The sequence below is a fragment of the Lemur catta genome, chromosome 19, assembly GCF_020740605.2.
Source record: "Lemur catta isolate mLemCat1 chromosome 19, mLemCat1.pri, whole genome shotgun sequence".
Classification (NCBI taxonomy): Eukaryota; Metazoa; Chordata; class Mammalia; order Primates; family Lemuridae; genus Lemur; species Lemur catta.
This window is the reverse complement of record NC_059146.1, coordinates 4148542-4171243: the sequence shown is the minus strand read 5'-3', so window position 1 is coordinate 4171243 and position 22702 is coordinate 4148542. Positions and strand designations below refer to the sequence as shown.

The window sequence follows — 22702 nt, the reverse complement described above, 5'->3', positions numbered from 1 at the left end:
CCTAGGGGCTTGGGACACATCAATGAACAAAGACCCCTTTCCCCCAGGGAGCTCACATTCTAGCGCGGGAGACACACAGTAAACACCAGTAATAAATGACGCACGCAGGTTATCAGCAGGTGGAAAGTGCTAGAGAAGAGTGAGAGTGATGGGGTTGCCAAGTGCTGCGTGGGCCGGGGGGACTACGACAGTTTGTTCTCCCAGAGTCTGCGGCCTGCACTGGTCCTTTGGTTTCCCGAGGGCCCTTCTGCACCCTCTGAGACCCTCTCTCCTCTCCTTCTGCCATCAAAACATATCTACGGCCCATGCCCTGAAGTGGAACCTAGTGGATTTCAGAAAGCAACTCCTGCTGTGCTGATGGTCCAGTGCAGCATTTCTCAAAAGGGTTCTGAGAAACACCTGCTTTATGAGATAATGTCTGGCCAGCACACACCTACCTGTCCAGCAAAGGAGGTGTTTCCTCCTCCGACCACAACTGCCAGTTTCTTAATTGCTTTCCAAACTCAAACTCACCCAAATGGATTGGGGTCTGGCCCGGGGTGGGGATGCCCACTCACAGCCCATCTGGACACCAGGGAGACATCTCCAAAAATCCAGTGGGTGAGGAACACAAGGCTCCCAAAGGCAGCGCCTGCCAACAGCCAGCAAGGTCTAGAGGCCATCCCCGTGGCAGTCTCAACGGTCTTCTTTCCCTCAGGTTTATTGCAGTCACTATCTAGAATGAAAAGAAACAATGGAAAAGCGTCAGTTACATGGAAACTTACACTCTGTACTTAACAGACTCGTAGCAAGTAAGAAATGGTACCTGGCTTCGAGGAGCTTACGCAAGACGAGACATGCAACTACACTACAAAGCGGAATGTGCTGACGGCCACTCAGTGGGATGACCTCAGGCGGGTTAGATGAGGAAAGGTTTACGGGAGAACAAGCATTTTGGAATTTGACAAGTGACAACGCAGGAAATTATTCACGCCATGTGAAGTTAACACGGTGGGCAAAATATGCATGACATGTTCAGGGCACACATGTGGTCCGACATGAGTGGAACGTTCCCAGCACACCAGGCTGCTGCTTCCACACAGAGGACAGGGCTGTCATCCAGCCCCTGCGTACCCAGGGTCATGACCGTGCATCGCGGAGCAGTTCCTGTGCTGACCCCTCTTCCAAGCCCTTCACATGAACTCCTTTCATCTTCACAACAACCGTGGGAAATCGGCTCTATTACTAATCCCATTTTACAGATTGGAAAACAGGTCCAGAGAGAACAAGTAATTTGTCCAAGATCACACAGCTAGTAAAGAGAAACCGAGAAGCTGGGACTGGAGCTTAGGCCACGTGGCTCCTTCATTACATTGTGCTTCACGGTACTGTCTAACCAGCAGGTCCCAATTCCTCACATTAATGGCTTCACGGAACGGCTGGAGAAAATGCCAGCAGAGTGTCTTTGTAGGAACAGAGAGAGCCTGAAGCCCTCTGCATGAAGGAAGGAAGCCTCAGGGTCTGACCCCGGCTCTGGCATTCTGATTTCACAAGGAAGAAGGTTCTTCTGATAACAATGGAATGAGAGGAAGGAGGAACAGAGCTCAAAGCGGTGGGGGTGGGCTGGGGTGGAAGCTGGCGGTGAAGACAGAAGGGAGGCCAGGACCTGGGCTCAGCAGAGTCTTTGGCGGAAGGGGGCATCTGAACTGCGTGTGCAGAGGAAAACGCAGTGTGCAGCCGTCAGGAACGCCACCCCCCAGGACCCAACAAATCTTCAAATCAAAACTCCGAAAACCACCTGGTATGCTCCGATGTCTTGCATACTGGCTGGCCAGTTACTATTTCAGAAGGAGAAAAAGCTAAAATGGCGATATAGTGTAGAAAACTATTTTTATAGATTTTCTTTTCAAGATATTCAACATTCATATAGGAAAAGTAAACTCTGTAGAAGAGAAAATCCCTAAATAAACGTGACATACGCTTACCTGTGCCAATGCGGTCAAGTGTGGCTATGGCACTTAATGTCAGTATCACTTTGTTGGACAGCTGGTAACTCCAGATGGGGTTTAGTGAAGTGTACCATATGCGGAGAACAACAAGAAGAATCTGTCCTAGAATGAATCCCCAGATTCTGACGTACCTGTAAGTGCAAAAGGATTTTTAAATACTTTTTATGTGGATCCAATATACTATGTCCATCATGAATTTCAGTTTCACAGAATGAGTGTCTGAAAGAGTCTTGTTGGTAATTTGCACTAATGAATGTGACTTTATATAGCCCATTACCCAGGCAACTTGGTATAATTTTTTAATTCTCAAAACATTATTGAGATGGATGGCAAGTATTCACATCCTGATTTTGTGAAAAGGAAAAAAAAAAGACTTCTCCAAGGCTCTATGGAAGGCAAAACCTGTAACTTGGAACGCCTGGCCCTTTGCTAAGTGATCGTACTTGTTTGTCTGGAAGTGCGTAAGATGTGAACCATACCTTTGCAAACCACTTCCCGACCACCAGGTCACGGCTTGCACGATCAGAGAGGAGGACACTCCAAGTGCAAGGACCACCAGTCGCAGCACAGCGTTTGGAGCCTGGAAGGAGGCGATGCTACCTGCAAACAAATGAAGGAGAGCAAAGCGTTTCCGGCAGGCATGCATTGGTGTTCGATGATCTGCAGTGGATAAACGTTATTTGACACCATCTTTATTCTACTCAGGAAGATAGAATTAATATATAATTATACATATATAGTTAAAATTTTTATTGAGATACAATTGACACACTACAAAATTCACCGTGTTAAAGTACACAATTCAGTGGTTTTTAGTACACTCACAAAGTTGTGCAACTATCACTACTATCGAATTCCGGAACATTTGTATCACCCCAAAGGAAGCCGCATACCCGTTAGCAGTCACTCCTCATTCCTTCCCACCCCTGCCCCAGCCCCTGGCAGTCACTCACCTACTTTCTGTCTCTAGGGACTTTTCCCTTTCTGGGCATTTCATATGGAGACATACAATATGTGGCCTTTTGTGACTAGCTTCCTTCCCTTAGCAGAATGTTTTGAAGGTTAATCCGTGTTGTAGCATGTATCTGTGCTCACTCCTTTTCATGGCTACGTGACACTCCATATTACACGTATATACTGCATTTTGTTTATCCATTCATCATCAGTTGGAGTGTACAGTTTTGGCTCTTATGCATAACGCTGCTATGAACATTTGTGTACAAGTTTCTGTGTGAACAAACGTTTTCATTTTTCCTGGGTATACACCAAGAAACTCTGTGTAATATTTTGAGGAGGCGAGGCACAGGGGCTCATGCCTATAATCCTAGCACTCTGGGAGGCCGAGGCAGGAGGATTGCTTGAGCTCAGGAGTCTGAGACCCTGTCTCTACTAAAAATAGAAAAATTAGCCAGGCATGGTGGCACATGCCTGTAGTCCCAGCTACTCGGGAGGCTGAGGCAGGAGGATCGCTTGAGCCCAGGAGTTTGAGGTTGCTGTGAGCTAGGCTGACGCCATGGCACTCTAGCCTGGGCGACAGAGTGAGACTCTGTCTCAAAAAAAAAAAAAAAAAGAAAGAAAGAAACCGCACAGTTCACGAACAAATGCCACTTGGAAAACTCAGAGAAATCAAATGAGTTATAGCAGAGGTACAAAAAATCCAGAGTTTCCAGACTGGAGTCTGATGTTTTTGCTTTTTAAATCTATTCTTTGAGATCTCATCTTCTTACTTTCCCACTACCAGTAATTCTCTGAAGTTTATCAGCATTTACTAATATGAAAAATCTCAATTCTTTGTGTTAGTAAATATATATCTAAAATTTTGTTGTTATTTTTTGGCAATGTAATATATTCAAATTCAGAATTCAAAAGGTACAAAAGATATAGAGAGGGCTAAGCTTCCCCTCCATGCCTATCTTTGGTTACCACATTGTCCAGCCCTAGAAGCAACTAAAATGCTATTAGGTTTCTTTAAATCCTATTAGAGATATTTAGTAGATGTTCAATCAAATATTAAATATATTTTCATCCATATTATTTTACACAAATGTTAACACTGTGTACATACTATTCAATATTTCATTTTTTTGCTTAATATATTTTGAAGAACATTCCATTTCATTACATAAATATACTCATTCTTTTTATAGCTGCATGATATTCTATAGCATTCCAAGTTTCATAACAACTATTTGTTTAACTTATTCTTAGAGATGACATTTAGGTTAATTCCAATCTTGCTACAGTTTATATTGTCGCAATGATTAAATAAACTTCTATTTTAATATATAGTCACGTGTTGCTTAACAATGGGGATACGTTCTGAGAAATGTGTCGTTAGGTGATTTCCTTGTGCAAACACTGTAGAGTGTACTTACACGAAGCTAGGTGGTGTAGCCACCTATATACCTAGACTATATAGTATAGCCTATTGCTCCAACCACCGTTGTATATACCATCCATTGTTGACAGAAACATAATTATGCCATGCATGACTGTATGTGAGTATATATTCCCAGAAGCGGAATTTCTGGGTGAGAGGGTAGGTATGTATTTGTAATTTTGATAAATACTGCTGAATTACTCTCCATAGAAGCTGTGCCAATGGACATTCCCGCCAGTGAGGTATGAGTGCCTGTCTTCCCACCCTTACAACAGTGTTGCCAGACTTTGTTCTTTGTTGATCCATTTGTCAAACTATAGATACGTATACGTGTATGTGTATAATTTGTAATCTACACATGTGATTATATTTTTAAGAAGCAACTATATTTCCTTTCCAGTAAACTGGTCATATCTTTTGCCACCTTTTCTACTGAGTTTTTGGTCTTTTTTTTTAGTATCAGTTTGTAGAAACTATATATTAAGGAAATTAGCCCTTTAACTAAAAGAGTTATGAATATTTTCCTTTGTTGTTTGACCGCTTACTGTAGTGTTTGTCATGCATAACTTTCACATTTCTTATGCAGTATTATTTAACAATCCTTTTGTAATGGCTTCTGAGCCTTGTGTCATAGTTGGAAAGAAGCATGGGAAGAACACCACGTATTTGAGAATTGACTGTTCTCTAAGGTGTCTTTCCCCTCCTTATTTCAGTGATATTTAGGCCTTTTCAACCTAGCAGAAACGTTGGAAATGCAAAACACATCGACTCTTGGACTAGTCTTCCAATTACTAAAACTCTTCTGAGGTAGCACAGGTCGAGTACCCCAAATCCAAAAGTCCAAAATCTAAAATTTCTTGAACATCGACATGACACTGAAAGAAATGCTCATTGGAGCATTTTAAATTTTGGATTATCAGATTTAGTATGCTTCATGTGTAGGCATAAATGTAAATATTCTAAAATGTAAAAAAAAAAAAAAATCCAAAATCCAAAACACTTCTGGTCCCAATCATTTTGGATAAGAAATATTCTATCTGTAATCAGGGAAAAAGAAATCTTTGATTTTTTTTTAATTCAGTCATTTAGCATTCAAAGAACAGTCTACATAATTTCACTTGACTTTCAACTACAAAAAAAAAAAAATCTTAAAGAAACACTTTTAGATCTTACCAACAGTAATTATCCGCAGCAGGGCTAGCATCCATTTCTTGTTAACCAATTTCCAGAAAGGAGGAATAGTTAGTAATACTGGAGAAAGAACCGCTACACCAAAACCTTCAAGCCCAGTGAGTTCTAGCGTTTGCAGAGGAAAGTAATAGATCATCGGTCCCAGGTCATGGTAGAGAGACCAAGAAACATATCCTACAAAAACAAATTTTAAAAAGAGAGAGAAAGTGTCACTTTGACATTGTTTCTGTTAGGTTTGTTCCAGGTGGGAACACGAAAGTGTACATAGGACAGAATGTGGTTAATGCAAAACTTAGGCTTGTAAAACAGCAGCCGCAGGAGTCCTGGGGAGTCCCCGGACTTTGTAGATCTAACAGACAGCTGCAGCCAGCGTTCCTCCCCCTCCCACCCTGATAGAGATAAAGGCCATCCCTCCCTAGCTCTCCTGATAAGGACCACGCCAGAGCAGAAGGACAGATGTGACTGGGGCAAAGGGATCGTAGGAGTTGGTTGTTTGAAGAAGAATTTACTACAAACAGTTGTTCTGCGCATGTAGCAGGAAGCAATTCTTCACCTGCCAGTTTGGCCCAGAAACAAGGAACTGAACAGGGCAGGTGGGAGGGGGTCGGCTATCCCCATTTATAAAAACCCTCACTAGACCCCCTTCTGTGCTGACTCTCTTTTTGGACTCAGCCCACCCGCACCCAGATGAATACACCAGCCGTGTGGCTCCCACGTAGCCTGTGTGTGAAATGTGTCTTTGGGTCATTCACCCTTTCAGTTTCTGCGAGGAGTCCTGTCTCTCCACTACTCTCCTTCACGCCTCTGGCCTTAACGGGCTTCCAGGAATAGAATTCCTCCCCCAGTCCTCTTCGTAAGTCCCTCAGCACCCCCCCCCCGTCTGTTCCTTTAACCATGTCCCTGTCACGGTAGTTAGTCCCTTTATTAAGTCCCATTCATTTGGACCATCTGAGTCGAATTTGGCTTCCTGTCAGGACACTGATTCCTAAAATTTCCTTACCTACGTTGACCCCTATATAAAGAGAAATATCATGAAAATCAAAAAGAGCAACAAACAGCAGGACCCCCTCTTCTCACCCCAGATCACACCCACAGGCTCTTTAGTTAAACAACTATTATTTTCTTTTGAGTAGACCATTTTCAGCCCCGCTCTTAGGAGGCAGTGGCAGCTAGCGGACTACCCAGCTCTGAAGTCAGTTTCACCTCTGCCAGCAAATGACTGTGTCATCTTGTGCAATAATAATTAACGCTAATGGACACTTACCAAGTGCCAGTAGACCCTGTGCTAAGTGTTAACTCAGACCTCTCTCCTAGTCCTGCAGCCCCACGTCTTATGAGGCGGGTGTTCTTCCTACTCCCCTCTTGCAAATGCAAAAACAAGAACAAAACAACAAACAAACAAAACTCTGAGTCTCAGAAAGCTAAGCAATTGCCCGAAGTCACATAAGGAGCACAATGACAGAGTGAACTTAAATCCGAGCAGTCTGGCTCCACATGTAGCCTGTCTCACCTTTACCTGTGTTAACTTTCTCCCGAGTTCCTTTCCAATCTCCCTTTCCTAATCAGCGAAACAGGACTTTTAACCGCCTCGCAGAGTTGCTGGGAGGATTAAATGACATCAGACACGCGGAGTACCGAGCGCCTGCGGTTCTTACTGAATGCGAGTCGCTGACACCTCCCGACTTAGGAGATCCAGACGGAGCAGGGGAAACAGCCTGAAACCAGCTCCCAGGAAATCAAGTTCTTGGGCAGGCGCCCCGCCCAGACCAGAGGGGATCCCGGTTTCACAACGAACCGCGGGATGCTGGTTCGTCTGGGAACTCTGGTTTTAATCATGCAGCTCCAACAGAATTATACCAAGAATCATCCGGCGGACTTTTTGTAAAATTGCGAAGTGAGCGCTCGAGGCTCGAGTCCGATGCTTTTCGCCAAACGCCCGAGCCTGCAGCCGCCCAAGGCCCGGGACAGCGGCCACCGGCGCTCACCTGCAGCCCTGGGGAAGAGGGTGCCCTTTCCCTTCTGGAAGTTCAAGTTCAGTACTGAATTATGTTAAATTAAACTTAAAGGTCACGGGGGTTGGAGGGGGGACTGGCTGCGCGGGTTCAAGGCCGACACGGGGAGGATTCGCGCCCCTTGGCTCAACCCCGGGGCGCGTGGGAACCGGGGAGGCGCCGTCTCCCGGGGCGCCCGGCAGACCCCTCCGCTTCGGAACTTCGATCCAGGGCTTCCCTTTCCGTCCCTTCCGCAGCTACGGTTCCCAGGGGGCGACAAGCATCTCGGCTCTGGGCACCGAGCGCGCCTTCCTCCCGCCGAGCGCAGCCCGGGAGCCGGCGCGCGCTCGCGGCCAGGGCGACCCCGGCTTACCCAGCAGGGTCTCCAGGAGGACTTCCCGCCACGCGGAGGCCATCGTCGCGCCGTGGGCCGGCGCCTTCTAGGAAAGCCGCGCGGGCCGGGTCCCCGTCGCGCGCCCGCACCCTCTGCCGGCCGCCGCGTCCCCCGCGCCTGCGTCCGCGCCCCGCGTCCCCTGGCCGAGCCCGCCGCCGGCCCGGCAGCCCACGTGCCGCGCCGAGGCGGGGAGTGGCCGCTCCGTCCGCGCCCGGCCCCGCCACACCCATCCTAGGCTGCGCGGGCCGGGCCGGGCGCCGCCGTGCGCCTTTGCAGCGCGCCTGTGGCCCGAGCCCCAGAGCCACCTGCAGCCGACAACTCTGCCCACGGGCCGCAGACTGCGGGGGACAGGTCCCAGCGCGGGGGTCCTGGGGGCTCAGACCCCGCCCGCGGGCCCGAAGCGGGTTGCCTGGCCCGCGCGCACGGCAGCCGCGGGGCCGGAGCCCTGCCAGCGCCCGGGAGGAGCAGGTGCGACTCCAGACCAGCGGTGACCTCGTTAAACGAGGCCCACCGGGGTGCGTCGCGGGGTGAAGGCTGGAGATACCGGTGGGAGAGCGCCTGACAGGGTCACTCCCGCAAACCTGCCCTTGGCGACTTTCAGAGCGGTGTGACGCGTCGGAGGCGCGCGGGCCGGGAGAGCCACTGGGCTGCGCTGCTGTCCCAGCTTTGACAGTAAAAACGCAGTTTGTTCATTGCATCCTGGAAGGAGGGGACAGAAATTGTAGCGGCTGCAGGACTTTTCTCAGGACAGAGAAAACAACTGATGCGAGTGGAGACTCTGTCCCCCCCAACTTCGTGAATACTGATGTTTGAGAGTGCCCATCCCTAAGGAGAAGGCGGGAGGCGTTCTGATTAATGCAGCCAGTGAGCTGGGCCAGTTATGGATATTTCTCCCTCGAATATATCATGGCCCAGATGTCTTGAACTCTTTTTTACAACTCCTCAAAGCAATTTATTTTAATTCACTTTAAGTTTTTTAGAAGAGTTTGTCATTTATCATACCTGGAAAGGTTGCACTAAAATCAAACACCAATGAGATGTGGTGCCTTAAAAGTATGAGAATCACATGAAAAGCAATGATTGCTATCAAAGTCCATAGCAGTTTTAAGCAAAGAGTTCCTAATCACCTAATTATTTACTAGTATGCTCAATCACAAAGGTAGACTTACTGAGCAAGGGAACAGAATTGAGAGATTAAAATAAATCCTTATTTCGGGTCTGAAGATCTTCACAAGCTTGCCAAGACAATTACACAGGGAAAAGAGGAATCTTTTCAACAAATAATTCTATGACAACTAACTATCCATGTGCAAAAGAATAAAGTTGGGTCTTTATCTCACATCATATATAAAAATGTACTCAAAATGGATCAAAGACCTATAGGTAAGAGATAAAACTATAAAACCCTTAAAAGAAAGCACAGGAGTAAATCTTCATGATCTTGAGTTAGACAATGGGTTCTTAGATAAAACACCCAAAGCACAAGTGACAAAAGAAATAATAGATAAATTAGATTCATCAAAATCAAAAGCTTTTTGCTTCAAAAAACTCCATCAAGAAAGTGAAAGGACAAGGCACACAGTGGGGGGGAGGGACTATTTTTAACTCCTGCATCTGCCGCACCACATTTACTTCGATCTCTATTGCAGTGTCTTTCTCAGCATTCTCTCTGGGTCTTTTGCAAATGTCTCCTAGTGTTCAGAAGTTCCTGGACTATTTTGTGAAAAGAAAGGTCATTTTAGAAAGACTATTGGTGACCTTGATTGCTTTTTTAACAAGAAAACAGGGAGCGGAGGGAATCAGACGATCTCTTCCCATCCTTCTATCTCTGACTTCTTAGGAACATCCTGCACATATACGAACGTCTCTTGGAAAACATTCTAGCTGTTAGGTACCATTTTTCTTCAAGTATACAATTTTATCAATTTGTGAGACATCTCGAATCATACTGGGCAGTAGTTTTGAACCAACCACTCTTCTGTTAACAAGATGGAAACTTTGTGTCACTTGGGAAACCCTGCAGTGCTCTCTCACTGAGCGCCTTGGCACGTCCACCGCACAGTTCTCTTCTCTGCTGCTCTCAGAGTGGGTCTCAAAATCCTTCTAACGACTGGGTAAACAAAATGTGGTATATCTGTACAATGGAATATTATTCAGCCATAAAAAAGAATATAATACTGACACACGCTATGCTACAACATGCTTGACTCATGAAAACGTGATGGTAGATGAAAGAAGCCACATGCAAAACGTCACACGTTGTATAATGTCCTTTGTATAAAATATCCAGAATAGGTAAATCCACAGAGACAGAAAGCAGACTGGTGGTTACCAGGGGCTGGGGAGCAAGGAATGGGGAGTGACTGCTTAATGGATAAGCAGTTTCTTCTTGGAGGTGATGAAAATGTCCTGGAATTAGATGGTGATAAATGCATACCTCTGAATATACTAAAGCCATTCCGTTATACACTTTTAAGGTATGTGAATTATATCTTAATTTTAAAAAGAAGAAACAAGTGTTCATAATAGCTAAAAAGTGGAAACAACCTAAATGTGTAACAGCTGAGTAACGGATAAATAAAACATGATAAAGCCATATAACAGAATATTATTCAATAGTAAAAAGGAATGAAGTACTGATATATACTATGATGTGGATGAACCTTGAAAATATTGTGCTAAGTTAAAGAAGCCAGTCACAAAAAACTACGTATTATATGATTCCATATTACATGAAATGTCCAGAATAGACAAACTGATAGGGATGGAGGGTAGATCAGGGGTTGCTTAGGGCTGTAGGGGCAGGTGGAGAAGGAAAGGGGATTAATGAGTATAGTTTCTTTTAGAGGGGAATGAAAATGTTCTAAAATCAAATTATGACAATGGTTGCAGAACTCTGTCAATATACTAAAAACATTGCATTGTACGTGTTAAATGGGTGAGTCATATGGTGTATGAATTATATCTCAATAAGATTGTTTTAAAATGCAATTCATTCTAGTTATATATTTTTTAAATGTTTTGGGGTTACAGTCATTTCGTATCGGGCATTCTTCAACGTGTGAAGGACTTCAGGGACTAAAAACATTAGACACTGCATTTTCCTTCCTTTTTGGCCATATATGTTTATTTTTCGTATACTCATAAAAAGGATCTAATTCAGTGCTGTTGGTACCAAGCACATGCTTTGTAAAGTTTGTTCCTTTGCAAAGCTAAATGCTGGGAAAAACTTTATTTCTACTAAAGATGCAGTGTGTTTTCTCCTCCACTCAGAGTGCAATTTTGGGTCTCAGTGTATTTCCCCACTCTAATAGTTTGATCACAGCTAACTTCAAGAGAATCTGGCAGGCCGGGTGCAGTGGCTCAGGCCTGTAATCCTAGCTCTCTGGGAGGCCGAGGTGGGTGGATCATTTGAGCTCAGGAGTTTGAGACCAGCCTGAGCAAGAACGAGACCCCGTCTCTACTAAAAATAGAAAGAAATTATATGGACAGCTAAAAATACATATAGAAAAAAATCTGCCGGGCATGGTGGCGCATGCCTGTAGTCCCAGCTACTTGGAAGGCTGAGGCAGGAGGATCGCTTGAGCCCAGGAGTTTGAGGTTGCTGTGAGCGAGGCTGACGCCACAGGACTCACTCTAGCCCGGGCAACAGAGTAAGACTCTGTCTCAAAAAAAAAAAAAAAAAAAGAGAGAATCTGGCAAATGCAATCTAGCTGTGAGCCCAGAAAGGGAAAGAAACCAAGTTTCAGTGAGCAGCTGTCCCTCTCTTCTACAAAAAACTACTTTATATATAGGGTTGTTTTGAGGTTTAAATAGATGAAGTATTAAGCCAGGCACAGTGGCTCACACCTGGGAGGCTGAGGCATGAGGCTCACTTGAGGAGTTCAAGACCAGTCTGAGCAAAAGTGAGACCCCCCCCATCTTTACTAAAAATAGAAAAACTAGCCAGGAGTCGTGACACACACCTGTAATCCCAGCTACTCCAGAGGCTGAAGCAGGAGGATCACTTGAGCCCAGGAGTTTGAGGTTGCTGTGAGCTAGGCTGATGCCACGGCACTCTAGCCTGGGCAACAGAGCGAGACTCTGTCTCAAAAAATAAAATAAAATAGTTAGCAAGCGGCCCCTGTTATATCTACCTGCAGCAGATTTAAACCTGGGCTCCTATAAGAGGAGCAGTCGAGACAGTTAATAGCCCACAGTAGACAGCAGCAGAGCAGGAAGCGCCAGCAGCACTAATCCTCGTGGCCAGGCCCAGGAGGGTTTCTCAAAGAGATTAAAGGGAATCAATCACTTTAACCCAGCCACAGTACAGATCTGCTTGAGTGAACATTTTCAAGGTAGTAAAAATAGAATAGGAAAGTTTTAAGAAACATTGAGTTCACATCCTAATATAAGCATTAGGTTTTCTTGTATTTAGACTTATAATCCAAAGCACCATCCTAGCACACATTTCTTTTTTTAACAAACGTTCACTTAGAAAACGTGTCTAGAAAATTTTAAAACTACATTTTTAAAAAATGTACCCATGATTCAGCAGTTCCTTTGATAGACACATTGTACTTATTCATGCTCCTAAGATTTCCTGTGAGCCGTCTGTGGATGACAAGCAGTACACAGAGATGAGCGTGACATGGTCCCAGAGAGGAGGAGCTCATGGCCCAGGAGTGGAGCTTGGAGTACTCCTGGTAATCCCAACCCAGCGGGATAAATGCTGCAGTGAGAACTCGAGCTGGGGGCTCTGAGGGCTGGAGGAGGGAGCCTGCCTGGGGCCCCAGAGGAATGGTGTGACAGTCATAGTGTATTGTGGCCGCTCATTTATCCTCCAAGCCTCCATTTTCCCACCCTTAAAGCCAAGCTAATTATAGAATGATTGCATCAGTGCACGAACTGGTCTGACTTGAAAGAAACACAGATCAACTGTCTTACCTCACGCTGTATGGTAGCTCTCTTGGAAAACTGATTCCATATCTAAATTTCTGGAAGGAATTGCCTAAGTGCAAGAATTCCATTAGTATTATCAGATTTTTCATTCATGCATTCATTCAATAAATATTTCTTGAGCACACTGTTACCCATGCTTCTCAAACTGGAATGCACGACAGCTGGGCAGCAGGGTATCAGAGGGTAAGTAGACTCAGCATTGCAGATCATCTCCGAGCGTTGGGTTTACTCAGGGTAAGCAATGCATGGCATTTTTATGTCAAAACAAGCACAGGTATACTACAGAGAAGAATGCAAAATCCATGTGAAGTTTTACAATACAGCATTTTGAGCTCATAGTAGAATTCTTTAATATATGTCTTCCAGAAATTTAGGGGGAAAATGTTCATTCTCCTTTGCCATTAATTAAACATCAGTCGTTAAATAAGCATCTTAAAAGATGCAAAGTATACATCCCTCCAAGAGTACATAACCTGAGCTGAAACAGGGCACATGGAGCAATAAATCAAGCAGATATTCATGCATGTATCTTTTGGGAAGTGTGAGCTTACTTTTTTGTGTGTGAAGTCATTTTTATATTAGCTGCCTGCCATGACAACGATCAAAAGCCACTTCAGGGGTCCCACCAGAGAGAATCTGGAGAAGAAAATGAAACTCAGCAGGCAGCTCATTAAAGAAACAGATTCAAATATAGCAAAGGGAGGGTCCTGCTTATGGAACAAAAGGTCATGCACACTCAGGTGATCAGGGCAGATGTCTTGGAAGGATGGAGAAGATTACAAAGGGCAGGGATTAAGGGGAGGCCATTCCAGGTGAACAGAGTGACACCTAGAAAAGGAACAAAATCAGGAAAAGGGAAGTTGCATTTGGGGGCTAAAGGAGTAGTTGGTTGGTCTAAAGCAAAAGTGTCAGCAAGCCTGCCAGCAGCACAGCCTAATGAAAGGACCCTGAACCCAGGGACAAAGAATATGAAATGTACCTGCCACTTAGCCCACACTCAAATGCAGTTTCTGAACTAAATGAGCAGGACAAGGTGACGTGATCATGTACTTGCTCCCTGGCAAGTTACAGCAAGTTCAGCCCCAGAGTCTGCCCCGAAGTGTTTCCAGTCTGCTCGTTCCTCCCCTTCCCTGGCCTCCCTGTTGAGTCTCTCCCATTCCAACATAGACACACAGAAAAAATGTTGCAATACCACCCACACCATCAGCTTCATTCCATGTAGTTAAGTCCATGAGTAGCCCTGTGTCATGACTCATCCCGAGGGTGGAGTAACTTGCATTGGGTGAATAAAGGGGTAAATAGTTGCATTTGCCCAGTTTTTGGTGGGGCTATCTTTGCAAGTTTGTAATTTTTATGTCTTCAGAGTTGCTAGATTGTCCACCCACTTTAGGAAGGAACTGTGTCTTGATTAGTTGAGTTCCCCGTGTCTAACACACCGTGTGGAGGTTTGAAGGAGTCAATACCAAGTATCCTTCTTCTCCACCCAGTCTCTGAGCTGAGAGAGAGAAATGAATCAAGCAGATGAAGATCAAAAAAGTTGCAGCTTAACTACTCGTAAAAGCAGAAGGGGAGCGTGTGGCTTAGATATGCGGCAACAATGGGCGTCCTAGTAACTGAACCCAAGAATTAGGCGGACCCCCGCACAGCACCAGGTAGCCCCAGAAAGCCACAGGTCTCACCTACGGATGCAGAGCCTATATTTTGAGCCCAACTGCAGAACAGAGCACGTGCTCTGAGCGGGCTGATTTCAAAGACAGAAAGGGAGTGGGAAGGGCTGAACGGAGCATGCCAGCAATTCTTCCCCAGACTACCAGCCCCTCCCGGGAGAAACTTGAGCACGTGGTAGGAGAGGCCAGAAGTGTTTCCCTAATAAGTCTCCCCAGGGGCCAAGAGTTTTCCCCCATAGGTGGCATCACTAGCCCTGTATTTGTCCCTATAATGGGGAACTTACTAAGGCCAACTTCAACAAGAGGCCCGTTGAGAGAAGGTGCTCCACCTGGCCCCCTGCCTGGAGATGGAAGCTGCAGCACACCTTCTTGTCCCAGGAAGAATCATTTGATCCGCCCGTCTTAGGTATGAAGTGTGTTGTCCAGGAGGCATTGGAGAATGACAAAGGGTGCATCAGAAGGACTCCCAACATCGGTTCTCCTGGAGATCTCTGGAATGCAAAGCAGGTCACTGGGGAGGGATGGAATGCATTTGCATAAGGAGCCCAAAGCCTTTTGGAAAGAAGGAACGGGGCTCACGTTCAGACTTGCAGACTGGCTGGTGACAATAGCACCAACCTTTTCCAAGAGACGATGAAACTTGGGAATACAGAGTAGATTATAGCAAAAAGACTTTTATCTTTTATTTAAATTATTTTAAGCAATACTTTTTCCTAGAATGCGGAAAATTTTCAACAATAGAAAAGAAAGCCTAATGACACAATGATGCTTTTGCCTAGCAATGTATATGTATATGCGTGTAATATTAATGTGACAGTATTAGCTCTGTGGTGATCACCATGAGCAAAGCAGTAATGAAATGTGTACTGTAACAGAAGAAGGTGAGGCTCCAGGCCAACTGCTAATATACACAAGATAGTAACTAGTGTAAACATTTAGCCTATCTACTAAATCCAAAACTTTCTAGCCTAGTAGCATATATATAACAAAATGATTACACTAATTACAAATAATTATTGCAAGTTCATTTTTCAAAGAATTCTGATTTGCTCTCTTCTTGGAAACAACCTAGTGCGTATTGTACAAGCACATCAAGGGCATAAGAGTTTTATAGTTAAAAGAAATCTTAGACATTATCTAGTTGTTTAGCTCAGTAGCTACCCCAGTCCTCTGATTTTACAAATGAGGAAATGACTTATGCAAGGTCAAGTTATTGCAAGAACAAAACTAGACCAGTCTCTTGTTTTCTAGTTCATGCCTTAAAAATGTATATTTAAAAAAAAAATACGAATTCTGATTTTCTTTGTTTGAGACTGACCTTGCATCTACCTGGTCTAAATTAAAGCAATTTTCTGCACAGACAAGAACAGCAAAATGGAACCAATAAGTTTACAAAGTTGTCCTCACACCCTGGCACTTCCAGGGAAACAGAAGCATCACAGTCAGATGTGGCAGGTCTCCTGGTTTCCCGCGGAGCTAACACTTCCCAGGGGCCCCAGCAATGTGCTCACTCTTGCCCGGGCTAGATAGAGTGCCGTGGTGTCAGCTCGGCTCACAGAAACCTCAAACTCCTGGGCTCAAGTGATCCTCCTGCCTCAGCCTTCCTAGTAGCTGGGACTACAGGCATGCGCCACCATGTCTGGCTATTTTTTTCTATATATTTTTAGCTGTCCAGCTAATTTCTTTCTATTTTTAGTAGAGACGGGGGTCTTGCTCTTGGTCAGGCTGGTCTCGAACTCCTGATCTCGAGCGATCCTCCTGCCTGGGCCTCCCAGAGTGCTAGGATTACAGGCGTGAGCCATTGCACCCGGACTTGTTGTAATTTCTTTTCTCATTCTAAAATAGATATTCTCTTCCATACTTGACTTTGTATTTGTAATTTTATATTCTTTCATCTTAAAGAGGGTCCCTAAAATTGAATAAGCTACAGGTCCCACAAAACCTGGACCTGTCTCTGGATGTAAGTTGAATAGGAATGTATTTTCCTAATAATTAGGAAGAAACTGGGGCTTGTTTCTGTAGCCTTTGGAGGGCGCTCACTCAGAAGCCGACCAGAACGGTCACCGTAACGCCGGTTGTACTGCGCCTTGTCCAGCAGGTGGCAGTGAGGTCGAACAAGTCCAAATAACACCCTGTGTTTGCCATCAAAAGTATCAGCAAGATAAAAGATTATTTTTGTGTCCCGCCTGGTACCAGATGTTTTGCTTTGGTGCCTTGGAGAATTTTAGAGAAAGAATGTTTTAAGAAAGACACGAACCATAAATACAGCTTCCCTATATGGTTAGAATATACCGAAAGAGTTTTATATTTAATAGCACATTGATCCTTCCTTACCCTATTATAATTGTTTGGTTTTGCCATTATGATCACCATGCTTCAGAGTTTACTAAACCAAAACCAGTTCCCCCGAAAAGGTGTCTTCTGCCTTCTTACCCTGCAGGAGGGGCTACTGTTCTTCCACCTGAGAACAGCCTCTTCTAATCTAGAAAAGTAAATATTATTTAATAATTTGCAGGGTCTGTTACACGCAAAACTAAAAGAATTTCACGTTGATGAAGGACAACCAAAGCAATCATAACAGCATCTTAGGCCAGTGGCAGGTGGAAAAATCATAGTTAAATGTTAGGGTCCTTTCTAACACTGGTACCCATGATCCTCAGAATAACTATTATTAATAATATAATATTAGTAATAATAGCTAATATGCCACGGAGCTCGCTCTGTGCCAGGCATTGTTCCAAGTTCTTCATATTATTTTATTAACTTGAATAATACTCATCAACAATCCCATGAGGTGGCACTATTATTACTCTTGTTTTCAGATGAGGAAACTAGGCTACAGAGAGGTTGAAGAACTTACCTAAGGTCACACAGTAAGGGATAGAGCTGGGCGTTAAATCCAGGCAGCCTGGCTCAAGAATTGGGGCAATTAGGCACCATGCTATGCTGCCATTTGCTGCAAGTCTAGTCCCATATTTTTGCCTTCCCAAGAGAGCATAATTACAAAACAATCAGTAGGACATACTCCAAGAGCAGCGCTATTGCAACGTCTTTTAACAACGGTGAAACAGATGCTGCCGTTAACGTTTGATTCTCTCTCCATGTGAAGAATGCTGCATTGTCCAAGAGTGGAAGAGAGAGAATTCTACTCCACTCACTTTTCCCTTGCAGGGACTGACCAAGACAGCTGCCAGGTTTAAAACCTCACGGGGCCAGCCAGGCTGATTTCCCTGCGGCAACAAAGGAACCTGGGTATTCTGGGGTCTGCATTCAAATCTTCACACACAAAAAGGCCAACAGGCCGATGCTGTAACACACTATTTTTCACGGGCTGGCTATTGTGATTGCTAGGTTGAGCTGCTCCCATGGCTGTGATAAGACATCCTAAAAAGATTCATCTTTTCTAGAATTATTGTTAGAAATGTTGATTGTGAATCTAGCATTGATGAAATAGCATCAGTAGACACCACCCAAAATCTTTCTTTTTTGTTCATTAAGCTCATTGCTTCCCAGAATTTTGATTGTGTTTCAAAGATAACATTAACTTAAGGCGTGGTCTCCAGGGCTTAGGAACAGGGTTTCTTTCCCAATGCAGCACGCATGAACAAGCAGTGAGCACAATTTTCCTTTATTAGGGATGAATTAACCTTGAAATTTGATTTTCTCAGCCAAGCCTTCTTTTCAGCCTTTGACTATAAAATCAGGCAAAACAATACTCTGGAAATTATTTGTAATTTTCTCCCCAAGTGAAGTTTTGGCAACATTCAGGTTCAGGGATTTCATGAATCTCTTCAACAACAAGAAGTTCTTGTTATTCTTTGTGATTTAGGAGAAAAAAAAAACCATTTTGGGTATTATTTTCATACCCTAGATAGATTCCTGACTTTATATTCCAGTATTATGTAACATCATATGCTAAAGAGAATTATGCTTTAGAGAGAGAGAGAAAGAGGGAGGAAGAAAGGGAGGGAGGGAGGGAGGGAGGAAGGGAAGAGTGTTGGGGACTCTACCTCTGGTGTGTTCCCAGGCCTTATCTCCCTTCGTGTCCCTTCCCACTGTCACTGCCCTGGCTCATGTCCTAGTCGTCCATACCAGCTGTGAGCAGTAGCAATTCCTAGATTGTCTACCAGCCTACTCTCACCCCTCTGCCCCACCCCGCCCCCAGCTTCCACCTCATCCTCCTGAAATACAGACTCATGGCATCACTCCCCTACTTGACTTCCTTTTTTTTTTTTTTGAGACAGAGTCTCACTTTGTTGCCCTGGCTAGAGTGAGTGCCGTGGCGTCAGCCTAGCTCACAGCAACCTCAAACTCCTGGGCTCAAGCGATCCTCCTGCCTCAGCCTCCTGAGTAGCTGGGACTACAGGCATGCGCCACCATGCCCGGCTAATTTTTCTCTCTATATATTTTACATGTCCATATAATTTCTTTCTATTTTTAGCAGAGACGGGTTCTCGCTCTTGCTCAGGCTGGTCTCGAACTCCTGAGCTCAAACGATCCTCCTGCCTCGGCCTCCCAGAGTACTAGGATTACAGGCATGAGCCACCACATCCGGCCCCAACTTGTGCTCCTAACTTCACCTCTGGCTACAATTCCTCTCTACTTCCTGGTGCAGACACCCAATATTGTAGCTACTCCTGGGCACTTGTGCCACACAGCTGGACAGGGGGAAGAACATCAACCTGTGGAGGCAGACAACTGGAGGTCAATATCCAACTCCACCACTTCCAGCTAGGTGACTTTAGAACAATTACATAGTCTGTTTCTTTATCTGCAGAATGGCTACGATAATCCTTTCCAAACAACAGTGCCTATTCACTGAACAAATAGTTATAGAGAACTATGTACCAGGTAGTGTGCTTAGAATTCAATAAATATTAGTTCCTTTTCTCTACACCTGCTTCCTCCTCCCCTTTTCAATGCAGCCCTCTCTACCTGAACAGAGCCCTGCCCCACCCCCCCAATCCTTCAAAGCAAAGTTCAAAAGTTGTTGCGAAGCCTCTCCCAGCCCTCCAGGCAAGGGTCAGCGCCCCCTGCGGGATAGTTGGAACCATGCAGTGCATTGTGTTAGCTTTCTGTTAGTTACCTGTTTGCCTCTCTAGACTGGAGCTATTTGAAAGTCAGTATAGTGTCTTATGTATATGTGCATCTGATGCACCTAAATATGCATTTAAATGTGCACATAAATACATTCCAGAGGAAAAAATTACAGTGTTATCAATTGTTACCAAGACTTTGTGCCTCAGCATGATTTTTCTGGAAATTAGTTATAAATATGCTTTATGTTGAAGCGTCCTGGACATTTTCAAATTGCCTTTCATATTGTGCTGAGTAACTTCCTTCCTTGATACGATAAAACCTTATTAATTTGACTTCTCTTCTAGAGAAGACATTGCATGCACTATATTTGGATTTTCTAATATTCATATTAGGAAACAGTTGGTGATCTAATTAGCTAGAAAACAATCATTGTTTATGTTGTGTATTATTTAGAATAAACAGTTTTGAATGATGTTTAACTATACTTATTTCTGCTAATATTACACACATTTCTGTTACTTTTTTTCTGTCTCCCCCACTGGATTGTAAATGTTCAAAAAGGCAGGAAACTTTTCTATCTTATTCACAGCTGTGTGCCAAGAGTTTAAAACAGTGTTAAAAGAAGATTTAGTTACACAACGGGGTCCTTTGCCCACTGTCCAGCCAGAGGCCAAGATGCTGAGACAGTAGGAGTTGTAGCAGAGTTTAATATGGCAAGGTGCCGAGCGAGGAGATGGGAGGAATTTTCCCAAATCCATCTCCCCAGGAATGTGAGGGCTAAGATTTAATTTTAAAGGTGGTTTGCTGAACAAAGGGCTAGGGAATTGGGTCTGCTGATTGGCTGGGGATGAGCTCATAGGGTTAGGAAGCAGAAATTGTCTTCTTGGCAGAGACAATTCCTGAGTAGAAGGTCACAGGACCTGTGGGGTCAGTTCCCAGGCATGGTCACTGGTCCAATTAACATCAGTTGGTTCCCCCAAAGGCAGAATATGGAAAATATCTCAAAGACCAGTCTTAGGTTTTGCAACAGCGATGTTATCTATAGAAGCCATTTGGGAAGCCACAAATCCTGCATGTGTCATCTATGACACTTAAGTAGCAAGCAGTTACAGCAGTAGGCAAGTTAGGGAACGAAGGCTGGTGGTTATTTAGCTCTGTCTACATTACTGTAGAAATCAGGCTTTTATCACAATTCCTGTCTTACGATCTCACATTATTTTAATATAGGTGGTTTCCATTTGTTGACTACTACATGAGGAAGAAATGAATGTATGCTATATTTTAATTTTCAATAGAATATAAATTATGAAAATGTAAAATATTAATATTAGTGCACCAATATATTTAAGATATTAGTTAAAGTATAACCTGGATGGTCCAATATTTGTAGATATGCCCATTTGTGTGACCCACTAACACCTCAAGACCCCATGTCTTAGTGTCTTTGAGTTTCTTTCCTTTTTTTTTTTTTTTTGAGACAGAGTCTCACTCTGTGGCCCGGGCTAGAGTGAGTGCTATGGCATCAGCCTCGCTCACAGCAACCTCAGACTCCTGGGGTTAAGCGATCCTCCCGCCTCGGCCTCCCAGAGTGCTAGAATTACAGGCATGAGCCACCGCACCTGGCCATTTTTTCTATATATATTTTTAGTTGGCCAGATAATTTCCTCCTATTTTTAGTTGAGACGGGGTCTCGCTCTTGCTCAGGGTGGTCTCGAACTCCTGACCTAGAGCGATCCACCCACCTCGGCCTCCCAGAGTGCTAGGATTACAGGCGTGAGCCACCGCGCCCGGCCTGTGTCTTTGAGTTTCTAACGCACATCCTACAGCCAAGCCTTTTCCACACTCCTCAGCCCCGCATTCCACAGCTGTTCCTTTCCTTCCTTGAAGACAATCTTGTTTCTTTCCTTACTCACAGGATTAGGCCATCTAACGTGATCCTTCCCAACTTCCCTCTTTTCTATCTCAGAGGTAACGCGTCGCTCACTTTACTCGTGGTTCCTTTCCATGCCTCACACTGTTTTGTTTCTGTACATTTTCTCTTTTTCTAGAATTTTCCTTCCAGGTCTACATGCCTGAATCCTACTTCTCATTTACAGCCTGGTGCAGAAACCATTTTTTTCCATGAAGCGTTCTTGGATTTCTTCAGCCAGAAGAAACCGATCCTTGCTCTGACCTTTCTCAGCACTTGTGTACACTTCCCAGGGGACGTTCTCAGGGAAACAAGGCCTGCGTTGTGCAAGCCCGTAGGCATTGGGAAGGCGAGCACCAGACAGCTCCAGCCCTGGAAGAGCTGACTGTCTAGAAGGACAGTAGTCCAATAAACCACTGTGACGAAAAATTATGCAAGAATGTTTCAGATCCGTTCTTAGAATATAAACTGCTAACGCAGGTCTGCGGTTTGCTCCTGTTTATAGCCCACAGAGCATCATGTAGCTCCATGACTAAATAAATGCATATTTCAAGGTTGTGTAAGAAAAATCTGGCTTTTTGCACAAAAAAAGTGCTTACTTGCCCTTCACATAACATTGTCCAGAGAGGAAGTCCTCCACTGTCACTCCCAGAGCAAGGCAAGTTTCCATATGGTCAGTCAGCAGACAGAGATGGGATAGCTGTGTGCTAAAAAAAAAAAGAGATTGTTCCTTTGTGTTTTTTAAAATTAGCCTGGAAAAATGAGGACTGGAGCAGAAAAGGGGAAAGAGGCAAAGGACGGGATAGTTACGATGTGGTAAGACCTGGAGAACGCTGAGCGGGCAGATAGTTATTTTCCAGAGGAAAGAAGAGGGGGGGGGGAGGAGCCCGGATCCAGGACAAGTGCACCCACTAAACAAGGCAGAAATAAGCCGCCTTTCTGGGAAGAATGCATCGTTGCTACGCCCGACAGAAGCTAACTACACGTTGTTTTTTTCCTAATAAAGAAGATAACTGTTATTTTTTTAAAAAATGCTTTCCTGGGCTGGGCACAGTGGCTCATGTCTGTAATCCCAGAACTTGGAGACCAGCCTGGGCAATATGGTGACACATCGTCTTTAGAAAAAACAAAAAAAATTTTTTTTTTAAATTATCTGAGGCTGAAGCAAGAGGATCTTTTGAACCCAGGAATTAGAGGTTAC

At 44.5% G+C, this 22702-nt stretch overlaps 1 protein-coding gene across 1 annotated transcript in view; it reads right to left on the bottom strand.

Moving 5' to 3' along the window:
- Positions 1-8083, bottom strand: part of CWH43 (cell wall biogenesis 43 C-terminal homolog) — a 37714-nt gene extending 29631 nt beyond the window's left edge. Inside the window, exons 1-5 of the mRNA XM_045532989.1 lie at positions 7924-8083; positions 5542-5733; positions 2468-2588; positions 1965-2119; positions 514-715 (exon numbers count right to left, since the gene is read on the bottom strand). Coding sequence (XP_045388945.1) covers positions 514-715; positions 1965-2119; positions 2468-2588; positions 5542-5733; positions 7924-7966 — 713 coding nt within the window. The 5' untranslated portion in view covers positions 7967-8083. The remainder of the gene's footprint in view (positions 1-513; positions 716-1964; positions 2120-2467; positions 2589-5541; positions 5734-7923) is intronic.
- Positions 8084-22702: the final 14619 nt, after the last annotated feature.